Here is an 18,513-nt window from a genome sequence, read left to right as displayed (position 1 = left end):
CAACCGGTGCTCCTTCGTGTGTAGCCTCCATGGGTCTGTCTATGGAGATGTGCACATTCCTAGGATGCTGAACACGTTTCAGTGGAGCTTCCAGACTAAGATGGACCAGGAAGTAGGGCCTGACAGCTTTCTGAAAACCCGTCACAACAGCCGTGTCATGGGGGTGGCAGGACCAGGCGGTGCTTTGTTTTGTTGTGCGGGGCTCCGCGTGGGTTAGGGCTGAGTCCACACCAGCTCATGAGAACAGCATTTGAGGAGCACATGATCCATTGTAGAAATGTGAGAGTGGACACGGGGGTATCAATTTGAAGTCGGTGCAGACCTCTGTGTTAGAGACTGTGGGGGTTTGGACAAAGATCACAGATGGAAGTGACAGACAGCTGGATTCTGGATCTGATTGGAAGGCTATTCTATGTACTTCTCTCTTTGCTTTGGCCACTAGGAAACTCTGGCGACCTGTGGTGTCTCTTGTGGGGATTCTCCTACCCCCTGGTTGGGACCCCTGCCACTGAAGTCCTTGACTACTGACTTCCTCTTGTTGCATGTGCCTAGTACTGCTGCAGGTCCTTTGCAGAACTAGGTGAGGTGTGAGCAAAGCAGTGACAATCTCCTTCATCTCCAAGGATCTCTCTCTTCATCTCCCAGACAGCGTGGAGGGCTTGGAGAGCCCTGGCCAGCTGTCTTCTCATCGTGCCAGAAATGGCTCCAGGACAGCCAGCTCTCCTGGGCCCCTTGGCACATGCAGTTCTGCTCCCATCTGGAGTCGTGGGTGGAGGACGGCAAGGCAAAATCACATGGAATAAACTACGTCAGGAGGAGAAGGGGTGAGGAGTGTGGGGCTGGGGGAGATGGTGGCAGAGGATGTCACCCCTCACCCACCATTCCGGGTACCCCATGGGTGCCAGGTGCTGGGTAAGTGGGTCACTAATGAGAGCCAGGTGGAGAACCTTGTTGTGTCTGTCCTGGGCGGTTTGCCGAGTGAGCAGGCAGATGTCCGTTAGCAGGAACCCCTGAGCTCGTCACAAGTAGAGTGGCCTTCTCCGCGTGGAGTTGCTTTACGGACTGTGGACATGGCTCTTGGCACAGTCACGGTAGCTGAGAGTCGAGGACAAACAGGGAGTGAGTGCTGATGGACATGGGGGTTTGGGACTGATGGCGTGTCCTGAAACGGAGCGTGGTGATGGCTGCACAGCTCTGAGTAGACAAGGAACCAGTGCATTGTGTCCACATGGCACTAACTCCATCCTGAGTCAGTTCTCACCTAAATCCTTTACCTCTTTTTTTGTTGTTTTCATTATTGCCTTTTATTACTAGTACCTTTATAAATCTGACCCTTATTTTTCTTGGTGGTTGGAAGCATTACATATAAATTTACAGATATGTTCACCTGTGTGTGCATACACACATACTACTAATGATAAAATGCACGAACGAGAGTCGTAAGTACAGTTTGTCGTAACTCGAGAATGTCAAAGTCTGGCACTGCCTGCACTTCAGCGGGTTAATGGCATGGCCTGTGGGTCGTAGCTCGATAAGGCTGTTGTAGCAGGAGTCCCAGTGGCACCAACCATTAACTGCTTGACTGCCAGCTGAGAGATCGACAGTTCAAATGCACTCAGAGGTGCTCAGGGAAAGTTCTGGTGACCTGCTCCCGGAAGGGGCAGCCTTGAAAACTCTGCAGTGCACTGTTCTACTTTACGTAAGTGGGGTCTATGTCTATATACGTGGGGTCCACGTATGAGTGGGGATCAACTTGACAGCAATGAACAACAACAAATGAAGCTGCTATAAAACAAACCCAAATAAAATAGAAAACAGGCATGAACACACACCCCTGCTGGCCAAAGTTCCTGGTCTCTGCCTCTGGTCTTGGAGTCCCATCCCTCTGTGTCCTGGATGGTAAGTCAATGCTGTCACCGTAGGGAGGGTGCAGGGACACGAACAGGCTCTGGACGTGAGCGAGGCTGCTCGGGTCGTGCCCCACCCCTTGCGTCTCGCTGTGTGACTTTCGATGAAATGGTGCACTGCTCTGAGCCTTGGTTTGATCAGCTGTTCATGGGTATCGGCAGTCCCCATGTCCCGGCTTTGTTGAGAGGGTGAAAGTAGATCATGCCTCAGGACAGCGGCTGGCACAGAGAAAGCACAAGTGACCCCCCCGCTGATGGCTGTTACTGTATTTATAGAGGGGCTGGAGGACTCCCCTAAAGCCACTGTGTGCTCTGCAGTCAGGATGGCAGGGAGGACTAGAAGCAGAGGATGATGTTTATACATGTTGTCATGTGCTGTCACGTGTTGGCACGTGCTGTCAGTGTGGCGTGAGTTGCATATGTTCTTCTGTTCCGAGACTTTATGTCACCTCGTGACTGGGGCCACACTGAATCTTCCTGTCCACTTTGGGTATCAGGGATGATTATAGTCTTCATTTGACAGGTGGGGAAACTGAGGGCTAAGCGGACAGAACCCTTCAGGAGTCCAGAAGGGCTGTGTGTACATGTGTGTATGCATGAGTGTGTGTCAGGTAGGTGGGTCCTGGCCAAGGTCTGAGGTCTGGAGAGCGGAGAGACCCTGGCTTGTGAGGTGTTGTGCACTCAGACTTGGACAGCACTCCAGAGTGGCTCTCCTTCCCTGAGCTCTGCAGACCTGGCTTTGGGATGGGCCCCAAGGGGCCTCGTTAGGGAAGCAGGTGGCATTGGCTTCGAGTGGGAAGGGGGGCTGCAGACCCATCACTGGATGCACAGGTGACAGCCCGCCCCAGGCCCCAGCCCCCGACCCCTTCCACCGGATGACCTGGCCTGCTCGCTGCTTCTCTGCAGTCCTGCCCCTCAGCATGGGCTTGTCCCTTGGGAGCTCCTGGGGTCTCTGTAAACTCGGGGTTGCCAGACTCCTCCTCCAGGTGCTGGCAGAGTTAACCGATCGAACACGCCCTGGCCCTGGCCGTGGGAGGCTGACAGGAGGCTGCAGGCTCGGGGTGGTGGAAGTGTACATGTGCATGTGTGTACAAGTGTGTATTCATGAGTGTGTGTTGGGTAGGTGGGTCCTGGCCAAGGTCTGAGGTCTGGACTGAAGGGCTGGGCACTGTGCTGGGGACACCAGCAGGTCTGTGACTTCCACAAACACACTGGGAGATAAAAACCGGAAACTCCCCTTCCTGGTGTCATGAGGATGGGGGGCGGGGACAGCACAACACGGGACTTCCCCATCCATGGACAGCCTGGGTTCCGCTCTGCCATGACCGTTGGTTGGGTCCAGGGTGAGCTGATGAAGATGTCCCACAGTTCTGGAACTTGGCCATCTTGTTGTTTGCAGGTTATTTTCCATTTCAGCTAATCTTCGTTACAAACTGACATACCGTACACCACAGAGCAGCCCATGGTGTGTGAAGGCTCCCTCTCTCAGCCCCACGCGGCCAGCGTTACTCGGTCTGTGGTCCTGCAGGACTTTCTCCGAGTGTGCTGGCCGCAGACCATCAACCCCCACATGGGTGGCATTGCTCTGGGGCTCAGTGCCTCTCTTTCTCTTGGCTTCCCCATTTCTCTTGGACAGTCCCCACCTACACACACAGGCCTGCCCTCCTCTGTCCCAGTCTGCCGTGGGCCACTGAGCCTGTGGGCAGCTGCTCAGCCAGGCCCACGAGTGGGTGTGCACTTGGTCACTTCATGATAAATGGAGCAGCCAGAGCCCCACCTCCACCGCACCCCACCAAACCCAAGTCCACTGCTGCTGAGTCGATCCTGACTCATAGTAACCCTATCCGACAGACCCCACAGTGCTTCTTCAGGTGGCTTCATTTTCCTGCACACGGAAGGGGTGGATAGCAGGGCTGCTCCCTGCCCTGCCCTGCAGAGGTCCTGCCGGGCAGCCCTAGGCAAGGGCCTGAGGCTGCACCCAGACACACCGGGCCCAGGAAGGGCAGATCCCAGAAGGTCCTGCCACCCTCAGAGCCTGGTCTCAGACAGGAGGGAGAGGAGGGGCTTCCTGGAGGAAGGAGATTTGGGCTGGCTGACTGATGTTTATTGGGCAAAACCAGGTCTGGCGGGAAAGCAGCCTTGGCCCAGCAGTGCACAGGTCTGAGCCGGAAGGGCTGGGCTGTGGGCTCGTACAAATGTCGGAGGGACCCTGGGGAGGGCTGACCACGGGCAGGGAGGGGCCACAGCCGCGAGCTGGTGTGCCACCCAGCACACCTCGGCCTCCTTTCCCGGATGACGCCCGTGTGCTTGAGGCATTGGAGAAGCTGGTGGCCCCTGGGGGTGAGGGGTGCCCTACGGGGAATCTCGGGGCCCGGTGGTCACCGGGCCCCCATGTTTGCAGATGAGCTGGGCCGAACACCCCCCGTGCGCTCCGAGTGCCTGATCTCAGGGACCCGAACCCCCCCTGTGCGGAGGAACAGCAAGCTGGCCACCCTGGGCCGGATCTTCAAGCCCTGGAAATGGAGGAAAAAGAAAAACGAGAAGCTGAAACAGACGACTTCAGGTGAGCCCGCGAGGGGCGGGGCCGGCGGGGCGCATCACCGGCACGGGTGCCGCAGAGCCCGCTGCCGTGGGGGGCAGGCTGTCCTGGGGGCGCCCGCGGCCAGGAGCTGCCCACCTCCCTCCAGGCCACCTCCCTCCACTGGCTCTCCAGGCTCCAGCCAGCCACCCCACGGACTGGGGCCAGTCAGCACCGTGCAACCTGTCATCCACTCCCCACGCGGGGGGAGGCTCCAGGCTTGAGGCACACACAGGCCACCTGGGGACCTCATTGAAAACAGACCTGGCTCAGGGCACGTGGGCAGCCGAGACACTGGCATTTACAAGCCCCTGCTGACCACACTCTGAGCAGCTCTGACCTGTCCCACCCGTCTGTGGCCACTTGGGACGGCCTGAGGAGTTTTGACCAAACGGGCCTGCGTTCGTCCCCAGAGATCCAGGGTAGCTGGTCTGGCTTGGTGTCCAGGTGGGGGCGTGGGGCCGCTAGAGGTCCAGGGAACTCGTCTGGGGGGGGAGGGGCTCAGGTCAGGGCCTAGGCTGTGCTGGGTCTGAGGGCTTGCCAAGTGATTCAGGTCCCACCCTCAGTGTGGCCACGAGCCCTGGAGTATTCCTTCTCACTGGGAGGCGGGGTGTCCCAGGCCAAGTCTGCTTTCCCCAGAACCCTGCCGCTTAATGTCCTCTAGTCCTGGGTTACCCCGTGCACCCCACTCATAGGTGGCACTGTCCTCACAGAACATGCTGACCTTGGGCAGAAGCCAGGCCTGTCTGGTCCCAGCGCCTCGCGCAGTGCCCGGCCACGATGGGGGCTGGATGAGCGTCTTATTAGCCCATTCAGTTGAAGAGCCTCTCAACCATTGCGTCCGTGTTGCTTGGCCCCCCTGGATCCCACACCCCGTGGGGGTGGGGTGGGGTTGGTTTAGTCCCTCCGGGCACCCCAGCCCCTAGCACAGCGTCGGCTCCTAGCAGGAGTTCAGTAAGTGTCTTTGGAACCACTGAAGGACAGTGTGGCTGTGACCTGCTGTGGTCGGCCTCCCCCTAGCGCTAGATGTTAAGCTCCAGGAGGCAGGGCTGACGCTGGGCTGTTGTCACGTGGCTCTTACCACAGGGCAGCCGTTCATACAGCTCACGCCCACTGCCCGGGCTCCAGAGCAGGGGCGCGTCTATGCCTCCCGAGTCAGGATCCAGGGGCTTCCTTGATTTTGTGTTTGGAAATTGGAGTTTAGACAAATAGTGCTTTCTGGAAAGTTGGGGCCAAAAAGTGATGATCAGCTGCAGGCCTGAGACCAGCCTGTGACAGGGGCGGAGGACACAGGCGGCGCGCGGCCGGGGGCCAGTGCAGGGTGCCTTTGGTGCTTGAGTGGTGTTTGCTGGGTGCTCTGGAGCTGATGCCAACTCATGGTGACGCCACGTGACAGTAGGGCTGCCCCAGAGGGCCTCCCAGGCGTCATGCCCGCAGAGGCGGACTGCCAGGCCTTTCTGCCACGGAACTGCTGTGGTTTCAAACACCACCCTGTAGGTTGGCAGCTGGGCACTTAACCATTGCACCACCAGGGCTCCCTTTAGCGCCTGGATAGGGAGTGGAGAGGAGCTACTCCAGAGGCTAGGGGCCGAGGAAAGGCACTCCCAGCTTAGCTGACTTTCTGAGCCACTAACCTGGGATTTACTGGGGAGGGTCTCTGGTGGGAAACCTGCAGGAAGGACTGTGGTCTGTGGCCAGAGGGAGGGAATCAGCCTGTGGGACATAGGCTCATGGGAACCACAAAAAAGTGGCCCCGGGGTGCTGGGCAGAGGGAGGACCGTGGGGCGTTGGGGCACAGCGAGGCTGCTGTTCTCAGCCGGTGAGCAAAGGGGCTTTGGTGGAGGGTGGGCATGGGCAGGGGAGCCAGCTTGGGGAGGGACCTTGCTTTTCAGACATGTCACCGCTGGTCCCTGCTGTCCCCTGAAGGTGCCTTCCTCACACTGTTTTGTGTACAATTCCCAAAGGACCGCTTGGTAAGAGTCCTCAGGACTGCTGGGCACACGGCACCACCCCCAGCGGCCCAGGCCTTCTGCCCCGAGCTCACCTGTTCCGTCCCTGTCCTTTCTGTAAACACGAGGGCGGTGCTGGTGGGCCTCGGTGCTGGCGGGGCTCGCCGTGGGCCCCGCGGCCATGTTGACCTTGCGTTCGTGTGTCGTGCAGCCTTGGAGAAGAAGATGGCCGGCAGGCAAGGTCGAGAGGAGCTTATCAAGAAGGGGCTGCTGGAGATGATGCAGCAGGGTAAGTGGCGGTGCCCGGCAGGCCGAGCTGCGCGCGTGGGAGCCCACTGGGGGGCGGAGCTGACCTCAGAGGCACCCCACTCTCCGACAGGGCCTTGACCCCAAATGGAGACTCGGAGAAATCTCCCAAGTCGAGGACTCAATAGGTCAGCCGCAGGGGCCCCTGGGAGCCCATCCGTGAGTGGGACGGCGCCTCCCGGTGGGTCCCTGGGAGCCCATCCGTGAGTGGGATGGCGCCTCCTGCTGGGGCCCTGGGCTGACTTGGTTAGTTGGCTAATTGCTTTCCAGAGCGGGATGTGGATCAGCTAACGGTTCGCCATGATTCCTCCTAATCGGGAGCACTACGTGTCGTTTTCTCGATTTCAATTTCTTTTCCCGGTCCCGTTTTAATCCTCGATTTGGGCAAATTGCCGTCCCTTCTCTCACCGGCACCCACTGTGCACCCCGAGCTGCCTGAGCACGTGCCACCCTCATCTCTTGCTCCTTCCCTGCAGCCCTGAGAAGGGGGTTGGAGGGTCTGGGAGGTGGCCTTCTGCTCTCTGGGTCTCCGCCGTGGCGTCTGCACGTCTGATTCACTGCGTTATCCCTAGTCCAGTCAATTGACAAGATTCTTCCGTTCTCCAAGTTCCCCGCTCTCCGAGACTGGTGTCCGCAGGCGGCAGGCCCAGGGCTGGGACTGTGGTGTGGACTCCTCGAGGCTTCTAGAGCTCAGAGGCTCTAAGGCTTGGGTGGAAGTTCCCCAGCATCTCACTGGCCCGCTGACCTCTCTTTGGAGCCAGACCTAGCTCTTGCTGCATATTTAAGGGCTCCAGCCTCCCAGAGCCAGTTCCCAAGGGTGATGTGAATCATCAGATTCCTATCTCTCCCTTTCAGCCTTAACACATCACACTGTCATTGGAATCCACTCAAAGTACCTGGAGTTAGGAAGGCATCAGGAGCGAACGGGTGCCCTGGCCTGCCTGACAGGCCCACCAGCCCACCTCTGGCCCGAACCTGTGGGCACCACTTTCCTTCTAGGGATGCAGGGTCCACTGCTTTGCTGCTCTGCCGAGCACTGAGGGCAAGAGGCTTCAGCTGGTAGTGAAGTGTGTGCGGCAGCGAGCTTGTCTGCAGGGCCTGTGCATCCTAGCCGTGCTGCAGTTTCCACACTCAGGTCTGGAGGAAGGTCTTTGCTGAAATCGGCACTGTTTTAATTCACGTGGAATAAACAGTCCCCGACGCTTGCATTCTGAGTATGTCGCCAACCACCAGTCCTTTGATCTTGCTGTTGTGCCCCTGAGTCCAAAGTACGGCAACCCCATGTGATGGAGCAGCCCCGTAGGGTTTCCTTGGCGGTGATCCTGATGGGAGCAGGTTGCCAGGTGTCTCCTGCAGAACCACCAGCCTTTCAGTTAGAAGCTGAGCACTGAACTGATATACCACCAGGGCTCTTTGGGGAAGAGAAATGGAATCTGTGTGAGGCCTGCTTGTCTTCTGCCCTGAAAAGCAGTATCATGATGAATCAAGAATAAAGAGAAAAGTCAGTCTGATTCTGACAGAAGTCAAGTGACAGATGAAAAGTCACAGGGAGGACAGTGAGGCGGTCGTTCTGGAACTCGGAAGTTTTGAACACTGGTTTCGTCTCATGGACTTAGAACTGAGGCCCAGAGATGGATGCTTGGAGCTGTGATGGAGAGCCTGGTCCTGATGCTGTGGGCCCCTTGCTGCAGGCACCCCATGTTTACAGGGGTGTCACCCGCCTGCTCTCTCAGGAGCTTACTGTAGATCAGGGGCCAGCACATTCTCGCTGTAAAGTCACAGAGGAAACGTTTGGCTTTGCAGGTCACTGAGGTCTTCCACAATGACTGGACCCTGCCACTGTGGCGTGAAAGCATCCATGATGCATGAACGCATGAGCATGTCTGTGTGCCTGCCAAGCATCTGTGGAAGCTAGAATCTGAATTGCACACAGGGTTAAGTGTTGTAGCTGTTACAGTCCTTTCGATCATAACGCTGAAAATGTAGAAAGTACTCGTGACTCACCGGGAAGGCCGACGCTTGCCGACTCCTGCTCGGGTCTCTCCTTCCCTCTTGCTGTGCAATGTGGTCAGGGCCCTGGCGGGGCCTGGGGCACCGTCTGCACTCCTGAGCTCAGAACGCACACACACGGGAGCTCCCCAAACTCTCAGCCACAACTACTGCGCACCAGGCTGCAGGCTCACTGCAGGGCTCACAGATGAGCCAGTAGTGCTCCCCCAGGGCGCATATTAGGAGAGCCACAAGCACACACATAGGCTGAGGCTGGCAGAGTGTGGGGAAGGAAAGGCTCGGGCACCCTAAGCACATGCCACGAGGCCTGACCCAGCCAGGGGCTCAGGGAGGGGTGTGTCAGCAAGACCCAAGGTGGTCGGGAGGAGAGCAGGCTGGTTCCTGAGTCTGCTGCCCGTTAGAATTTGGGGGGTGCTTTCAAAACCTCGTGGCAGCACAGTCCCATCAGATGTTCTAGAGTGGGACCCAGCGGGCTTCAATATCTCCATACTCGGATCCCCTCGCTCACGTGCCGCCAGGATGGAGCCGTCCAGTCCACAGGAGTCACGTGTGCAGAGGCCCTGTGGTGCTTGGGGGCAGGGTGAGGGAAGGAATCCCGAGTGCTGCGTGGTGGGTGGGGTGTTAGGAAGGAGAGGGTGGAGAGGGGGAGGGGGCTTGGGCCCAAAGGGTCCCTGAGTGCTCCTTTCAGTAAGTCCTGGACATGGACAAAACCGAGAAAACTCCAGACTCTGTTAAGAGCAGGCTGAGTGACCTCATGTCCCAGCACCTGAGGGAGCCTGGGGTTGGCCCACAGGGCGAGTGGACTGGGTGGATCAGCCCGGACCTTGTCCACAGCCATGGGCAGCCTCCCACTGTGGCTGCCTCTGGGGAGGGGAGCAAGCGGGAGACACATTTTCACACTGGACCCCCTTTCTGTACCGTGTGGGCTCTTTACCGTGTGTGTGTATGTGCGTGTGTGTGTGTGTCCTGTACAAACACACAGCAACAATAGGAAGTAGGAAGACGTTTGCAGAGACTGTGCAAGCTAATATGTCCCTTGCGATGTGTTCCTGTCGTTTACTTGCCAAGAAATGCTTTTGCTCAGGCAGGGCTGAGGCGAGCTCTAGGCCAGCCACTGCCCCATTGACTTGACCCTGGCCTGGGTCCTGTGGGCCTGTGTGGGCCCATGGGAGTGGTTACCACAGGTGCCTTATTGCTGCCCAGCCCAGGAGGGTTGGACCTGAGGACCAGCGCACCAGGTGGGAGGGCAGGCCCCTCCCCTTTCGGAGGCTGGGGGTTTGGTGGTGTGAGGATGCTGAGGAGGTGGTTCCTGAGTTTGGGTTAAGGAATCCACAAATCCATCCCCTGAGCGCCACCTTCTGCCAGAGTGGTGGCTGTCCCTGCAGCAGGAGTGCGCCCCTGTGGCCGTTCTCCGTCACTGCACCTGCTGTGGGATGAGATGTCTGGGAGGCTGAGGAGGTGATGGTGAGGCTGTGAACATGTAGAACCCACCCACACATGCATAAACGCATACATGCATAGCAACATGCATGCACACACTCCAACACGCACAGTGACACATGTATACACATCACAAACACAATGCACACAGACACACGTGCATATATACATATATACCCGCATGTGCGCATGCAAATATGTATACCCCCACGCATACACTACACGCACACACACACACGTGTGCCTGTGTAGATGCAGTGCAGCCACAGTGAGGGGTGTGCACCCTACACATCCCCACACACATGGACACATTTTCCCATATGTGTGCACACACAGTGTACACTGTGTGAGTCTGCCCCTCAGATTCTCCAAGACTCCCCAAGAACTCACTCCTGAACTTTCTGAGCCAGGATGAGCCCTAGGAATGCCACCCAACTCTGCCCCCCAGCACACATGCACAGGTGTGTACACACACACACACTGTCAGGTGGCCCCAAGGTTTGCCTGTAGGACAGATAGAGCATGTGACATGGCGAGCTGCCCTCAGGTAAGACCTGCAAGAGGGTACCCACAAACGGGGGCTCAGCCTGGTTCCAGGGCCCGGATCTGCCCTGCTCTGGAAGGGGAGCATATATTATGCCATTGATATGGGTGTTTATGAGCCACTTAACCCTGCAAGTCATCTCTGCTATGTACGTGTGCCCACGGCTCTGCACAGGCTGCCCTGCCCAGAGGAAATCAGTCATGAATGAGCCTGTGGGATTCACTGCCAGACATTGCCACTCATGTTCCTAAGTGACTCTCCATCTTCTGGTCTGTGGTGACGGGGTGCTTTCCTAAATAACTTAAGGCACTTCAAGCTGCATCATTGAACAGATATTAAAAGCATGGTGTACCCTGGTGCTGTGCCCACTGACCTAAGATACAAGGTGGGAGGTCCTTGGGGACCGACCAAGTCTGTCTCGTGTCAGTGTAGTAGAGATGTGGGGTAGGGAGTGTGCATGTGGGATATACATGTATGTGCATGTGTGTGCACTGTGCATGTTTGAGTTTGTGCATGTGTGTGCAAGTACATGTGCATGTGGGTGGGTTACACATATGCACAGGTATGTGAATGTGTGTGCCCTGTGTATGCACATGGGTGGATCTGTGCCCATGTGTGTACATGCACAGGGTACATTGGGTGTGCTTTGTGTGCACACACATGGGAGGGTGTGTGCATGTGTGTGGGTATGTGTAGGGCACACCACCTCACTGTGGCTGCACTGCATCTACACAGGCATGTGTGCAGTGTGCATGTGTGAGGCTATACATGCTGTACACATGCATGTGGGTCTATATGTATATACACGTGTAGCTGTGTTTGCATTGCACTGGTGTGTGATGTGGGTGCACATGTGTGCACTGTGCATGTATGTGCATATGCAAATGTGTGTGGGCTATCTGTGTGCATGGATGTGTGGATGTGTGTTCTCTGTGTATGCACACAGTGACATGGGTAGATCTGTGCCTGTGTGTGTGCACACACGTGTAGTGTGTGCACTGTGTGTGTACTGTGCATGCAGGCCTGTGTGGGAGTGTGTGCCGTGGGTGGATGTGTACAGGGTGCACCCCTTCCCGTGGCTGCTTTGTGCACACCCAGGCTCCCAGCCCTGGGAAGCAGAGGGCACCAGAGCAGCACAGGCAGCTGGCTGGCTTGGGGGCGGGCTGGAGGAGGCGTGGCCCGCACAGTGAGAGGAGCCGGGATGGGCCGCCCACCACCTTCCTCCCCCACATCTCTTAGCAACAGCTCTGCTACCAGGGCTATTTTGGGAGCCGTGACCTTTCACTGAGCCTGCTCAGGAGCCGGAGGGCTGAGCACAGTCCCGGAAAGTCCTGCCAGCGCAGGGGAGGAATGTGGGATGCTGTGCTGGTGGGAGCCTCCGTTAGGCCACTGACTAACGTGTGTGTGGCTTATGCATGTGCACAGATGTGCGGATGTGTGTACTCTGTATGTGCATGCACGTGGATGACACGGGAGGATCTGTGCCAGGAAAGGCTGGAGGCCTGTGGACCTTCCAGGTTCTTGGTCGTGACCCTGCGATCGCTGCTGTGGATGACGGTGTTGATGGAGGCCCGGCATTGTCCTTTATGAAGATTGGCAGTGGCAGCACATGCCTCCGATCTAGATTCTGTGTCTGCCCTGTGGCAGCAGAGCAGTGTGAAACTCTGGGAGCACAGGTTCGGGATGTGCTGGGTCCACGTCTCTGTAGCTCATCAGCACTCAGGCAGCGTCAGCCGTTGTCATCCCCCCGTACCCCCAAGGGCTGGGACGCTCCTCGTGGGTGACGTGTACGAGAATCTGCCACGAGAGAGGCGCCCTGCGGCTCCATCATGGGCAGATATAAAAAGTGCTGATACCCTGGTGCTGTGCTCACTGACCTGAGACGCGAGGCAGGCGGTCCTCAGGGGGACTGGACAAGGCCCAGCCAAGTCTGCGTCACATCTGTGTGGTAGAAGTGTGGGGACAAGGTGTCTGCACACGTTTGCATGTGTGCATGTAGTGCATGTGTGGGATGCATGTATATGTGTGCACACTCATGCACTTATGCATTTGTGTAGTGCATTGTTTGGGTATGTATATAGCACGTACACGTGTGTGGGGTCTTCTCTATGGTGCTGAATTTTGTCTACATGGTGAGTTTTCTTGCCTGTGTCTAGCCCTTTGTCTCAGCCAGAGGCTGGTCGGCCAACTGTAGTGGCATATCAGATATGGCCTATGAGCTAAGCATGGTGTTTGACACATTTACATCTTGTTTTGATAGAAAAAAATCAGAAGACTGTCTCATCACATGGCATGTAGCCCCCAAGTCTATAGTTGTTACCATCTGGTCCTTTGCAGGGAAAAGGTGCTGGTCTCTTACCTAGACCCTCTGGCAGGTTTGTGTGTGTGTGTGTGTGTTTATGCATGAGCACAAAGGAGTGAATTTGTGTATGTGTGCATGCATGTGTGTGTACATGTGTGCACACATGCATTTGTGTGCATGGTGTGAGTGCATGTGTGCATTTCTGTGCACAGTGTGAGTGCATGTGTGCATATATGCATGTGTGTGTGGTGTGTGCATATATGTATGTGTGTGAGTGTGCATGGTGCAAATGCATTCATGTGTAAATGCATGCATGTGTGTATGTGCATGGTGTGAGGGTGTATGTTTGCATACATACATGTACATGATGCTACATGTGCATGCCTGTGCACATGTGTGCATGCTGTGTGAAGTGTGTATACATGCATATGTGTGAATGGTGTGTGTGCATGTGTGCATGTGTGTGGTGAGAGTATGCGTGGGTGCATGCATGCATGTATGTGCATGGTCTTTGTGTTCATGTGTGCATATGTGTATGTGGGTGTGTGCGTGGTATGTGTGCATATGTGTGCATGGTGTGAGTTTGTGTGATGTGAGTGCATGTGTGCATGCATATACATGTGTGCATGCGAGTGTGTCTTGTGTACAGGTGTGTACATGGTATGAGTGTGCATGTGTACATAAATGCATGTGAGTATGTGCATGGTGTGTGTCTGTGTTATCTAGATGAGATCCCTCTGGCCCAAACCCCCTGATCCCAGACAGGGTGGCCCCTCTGTCATCCCCTCTGCTGTCCTTTGAGAGCAGTAAAGGAACAGAATAAGCAATACTTACAAACTGTAGTCCCTCGGAGGGTCCCATGGGTGCAGGGGCATGGCATGGGGCTGGGGTGATGGGTGGGCACCCCAGCTTGAAGGCCTACTCTCATCCCTGGACACACTGGCCTAGGCCTAGTAGGTCAGATCTTCCTCCCCTATCACCCTCAGCCAAAGATGTCAGCATCAGCAACAGTATGAAAACCAGCACGTGAGTGGTGCCGTCGGCCAGGCACGGCACGTTTATTACCTCGTTTAATCCTCACACTGCTTCCGCAAACTGATGTAGGGGTAGCATCCCCATCTTACAAACAAGGAGCTCCCGTACCTTTGAGTTGTGGTGGTGAAGGATGCTGAAAACACTGTGGCCCGCCGGAAGAGTGAACAGATCTGTCCAGGAGGCAGTGCAGGCGGCATGCTCCCCAGAAGTGAGAACGGCCGGACTTCGCCTCACCTACTTTGGTCATGTTGTCAGGAGGGACCATTCCCTGGAGCAGAATATCATGCTTGGTGACGTGGAGGGTCAGGCAAAAAGGGGAAGGCCCTCAACAAGATGGACTGAGCATGGCTGCAGTAATGGGCTCAGATGCAGCAGGAATGAGGCTGGTGCCCGACTGGGCCGCACTCGGTTCTGTTGTACGTAGCGTCACTCTGAATCAGAACCAACTTGACGGCACCTAACACGAAGGAGAAGGAGAAGGAGGTCCTCAACGAGATGGGCTGACACGGTGGCTGCAGCGATGGGCTCAAGCACAGCAAGGGTTGGGGGACGGTGCAGGCCCAGGCGGGGTTTCGTTCTGTTGGACGTGGGGTCGCTAAGAGTTGGAGCCAACTCAGTGGCACCTGACAACACACCCTGTGGAGTCGCATCCGACTCCTAGCGACCCCTCCTTGGGTTTCTGAGGCACCTCGGAAATAGATTGCCCAACCTTCAGCAACATCTATTTGGATATCCTTACAAGGAAGAGAAAGGAAGCTTAGGCCCAGAGAGCATTCTAGGTGCTGATACTGAGGCCCAGAAAAGTTTGCTGTATGAGCAAAGGGAATCCCACCTGTGGTTGGTAGGGCACTCGCCTAGGTGACCAACCAGGTGTCCGGACCAGGGCACTTTTGCGAGTGACGGGCCTGCTCCAGGTCACAGGGCCAGCAGGCTTGTACCAGGCTGATCTGCACACATGAGACCCCGCTCTGATCAACTTTTCCTCCTCCCGCCCCCCTCGAGGAGGGGAAACAGCATCAGGGGTTGGGAGAGGGAGGATAAGTTAGAGTCCCCACACTGCTGCTGCCTGGTGGCTCTGCCCCTGGCACCTTGCTCCCTAAACCTGCCACAAGGCCTGAGGGGGTCTGCAGAGGACCACATGGGCACTCTGCATCGGGCTGTGGCTGGGTCTGAGAAGGGGTGGTAGTGGTTAATGGGCTGGGCCTCTGGACCACCACTTTGTGGGCCAGGACCACTTCCTTATGCTCCCGCATGCTGAGCCCCTCATCAGTCATGGACCTCTCTGGGGACTGTCAGCCAGAGCCAGCCCTTGAAGCTCCAGGCCCCTCTTGAAGACTTATTGGGGGCCTTGGCACCATCTGTTCTGGAAAGACCCCTGTGTGGTACCCCCTTTGGTCCTGGGCCATGTCTCCATTCCAGGACTTGTGGTGCCACATGTGGTCATCTGAGTGGCCTTCTCACAGATGGGAGCTGCCCAGGGGCAAGGATTGTGTCTTATCCATCTTGGCCCTTCCAGGGTCTGTCACAGTTCCAGGAGCACAATAGGTGATCTGTGAGTGTTTAGTGACCAGTGACCAACAGTTGTGGGTGGTCCGTCATGGTACCAGGTGCACAGCTGGTGATCTGTGAATGTTTGCTGACAGGTGACAATGGTTGGGTGGTCTATCATGGTGCCACATGCATAGTGGCTAATCTGTGAGCATTTGCTGATGGGTGACCAACAGTTGGGTGGTCCATCACAGTGCCAGACACACAGTAGGTGATCCGTGAGCATTTGCTTATGGGTGACTGATAGTTGGGTGGTCCATTACAGTGCCAGGCACACAGTGGGTGATTGTGTTTGCTGACAAGTGACGAGAGTCGCGTGGTCCATCACGGTGCCAGGCGCACAGCAGGTGATCTGTGAACATTTGCTGATGGGTGACTGCTGGTCAAACAGTGGATGCCAGAGGTCCTTGGTCGTCTGCGACCATAGTGATGCTGTGGGACCGCCAGCCTGGAACCTCAGGGGTGCTCAGTGGTCTCCTGCTCTCTGTCTTGAGTTGTCCACCATCAGCCAATCTGAGATAGTTTTACTTATCAGAATGGGGATGGCTCAGGCCTACTCCCCATCTCTCGTGTCCTCCCGCAGGCTGGCCAGCATGTCCCCATGGGGGGCAGAGATACAAAGGGACATGTGGATGTGTACAAGTGCTTCATCAAGCCACAGCTTATATCAAACCCATTGGTGTCCCATTGGCTAAAGCCAGGGTCAGAACAGGCAGGCATTTGCAAAGCAGAGGGTGAAATCTGGGTGGGGAAGATGGGGGCCACCATGTAGTCTCCCACGAGGTGCTGGCGTTGGAGATTGTCCAGGGTGGGGCCTGGAGGCCAGTGCCAAGATGTGTCAGGACGCCTGCTGTGTTTCTTAGGAAGATGGGATGTGGCGTGGGCTTCCCAGGTGGGGAGTGCCTGGACCCACCATCCACCCTGCAGGAAGGTTCTTCCTGAGAATGAAAGGACAGGTGGGGTGGGGCTCACCTGACAGCTGCCTTCCTTGCAGATGCTGAGAGCAAAGCCAACCCCAGTGGGGGCCCGCGAGGCATGCAGAGTGAGCCGTCCCCACCCCAACAGGAAGCCCTCACCTTGGACGATGCCCAGCCAGGAAGCCCCCTGGCCACCGGGACAGACCTCCCCTCCTTGGATGAGCAGCTGCCTACTGATGCCCACCCTGACGATGCAGGTATTGGCTGGAACCTGAGTGGGTGGAGCTGCCTGCAGGATGGCCACTGGCCAGGGGTGCAGCTGGGGTCCCCAGCCTGGCTGGGGCAGTGGGCCTCATGGAGTGGTCCTAGAGGCTCAGTGCACCCCATCTTTGAGGCCTGCCATGCTCTGCCATGGAGCTGAATTAGAGCATTTGCTGGAGTTTTCCTCTACTGTCTCTTCCCATCCGTATCTGGCATGACCAATGAGTTAGGTCTTTAAAGGTCTTCACAGGTGGACCTCACCTGCCACCATCCTCCCCGGATGCCTGAGCATTTTTGCTGAGAACTTGCAAGCAGGAAGGTGTTCTCCAAAGGAATGATTATCCTGTGGGAGTGTTGAGACAGATGTCAGTCCAGTAGGACAGGGCAAGGGCAGAGGGACTGGCCCATCTGCCTCGGGCCACAGAACATGGCTGTCCCCTCCCAAAGAAGCAGTGCTGCCTCCTTTCCAGGAGAGGCTGAGGCAGTGCAGCTGGTGGGCAGTGCCAGGGCTCTGGGTTCAAGCTGAGGTTCCCCCCTTCTCCCCTAGGTGTGCTTGGCATGTTGCTCTGAGCCTCAGCTTCCCCTCTAACAGAGGGGGAGACTAACAGTACCTACACTGGGATGGTTCTGAGGCTGGGACGTACTTGGCACAGTGTCTGTCATGTTGAGGACCTGTTGGTGGAGCAGCTGGTTGGACTGCTGTTGCTTTCATGGAGGGACCGGGACTATTGCTGGTGCCAGGGGAGGGGGAACAGAGAAAAAGAGGGAGGAAGACATGACTCCAACATAGAAGCTGCTGGTATTTGAAGCACTGCTGCTTGCTGAGGTTTGCAGCATCGCTGGTGGACCTTGCTGTCGAGCTAGGTGCCTGGGTCTTCCTGGGAGTTCGTGCCGTGACAATATCATGCACAGTTTAGGGGCTGGAACTGAACCTGGTGTCTCACGACGAGTGTGACTGGTTGAAATATAGATTTGGCCCCTGGGCTGTGGTTTGTGACCCCTGGTCTAGGAGCAAAAGGGGCATGAAGTTTTGGCAGAACCTCCATTTCCCTATAAAACTAGAGGTGAGGGCACATGGGAGGAGGGAGGGCAGGTGACAAGCTGGAGGCAGGAAAAGAATGGAGAAAGTAGGAAGCAATGTTGCTTGGGTGGGGAAGAGGCACTGCAGGACTCACCCACCCACCCATCCTCATGCTCACCTGTGGACCCATCTGTCCGTTTACCTGTCCACTGATCCATCCACCCATGCATGCACTTACCTGTGAATTCATCTATCCATCCATCTACCCACCTAGCCACTCATCTACCCACGCAGCCATCTACCCATCCATGAACTCACCTGTGTACCCATGCAGCCATCTGCCCACCTACCCACCCATCTATCCACCCATCCACCTATCCATCCATCCACTCACCTGTGTATTCATCAGTCCATCCGTCTACCCACCCAGCCATCCAACTGCCCATCCATCTACTTACTTGTGTCCACTTAAGTCCATCCACCCTTATACCCATCCATTCATTTACCCACCTATTCATCCACCCACCCATCCACCCATCCATGCATTCATCCACCTACCTGCCCATCCACCTACCCATCCACTCACACATCCATCCATCCACCTACTCATCCATTCATCTACCCATACATTCATCCACCTATCCACCCACCCACCCACCCATTCTGCCAATCCACCCCATCTGTCCGTCCATCTA

At 56.5% G+C, this 18,513-nt stretch overlaps 1 protein-coding gene across 1 annotated transcript in view; it reads left to right on the top strand.

The window, feature by feature from the left end:
* PHACTR3 (phosphatase and actin regulator 3) overlaps positions 1–18,513 on the top strand; it is a 277,100-nt gene that overhangs the window by 188,859 nt on the left and 69,728 nt on the right. The window contains exons 2-4 of the mRNA XM_007951516.1: positions 4,309–4,470; positions 6,646–6,723; positions 16,614–16,793. Of these exons, the coding sequence (XP_007949707.1) occupies positions 4,309–4,470; positions 6,646–6,723; positions 16,614–16,793 (420 nt within the window). The remainder of the gene's footprint in view (positions 1–4,308; positions 4,471–6,645; positions 6,724–16,613; positions 16,794–18,513) is intronic.

This window comes from Orycteropus afer, unplaced genomic scaffold, assembly GCF_000298275.1.
Source record: "Orycteropus afer afer isolate SDZICR_OR568_19922 unplaced genomic scaffold, OryAfe1.0 scaffold00295, whole genome shotgun sequence".
Classification (NCBI taxonomy): Eukaryota; Metazoa; Chordata; class Mammalia; order Tubulidentata; family Orycteropodidae; genus Orycteropus; species Orycteropus afer.
Note: the sequence above shows the minus strand (reverse complement) of the source record. Positions and strands in the feature narration are given on the sequence as shown.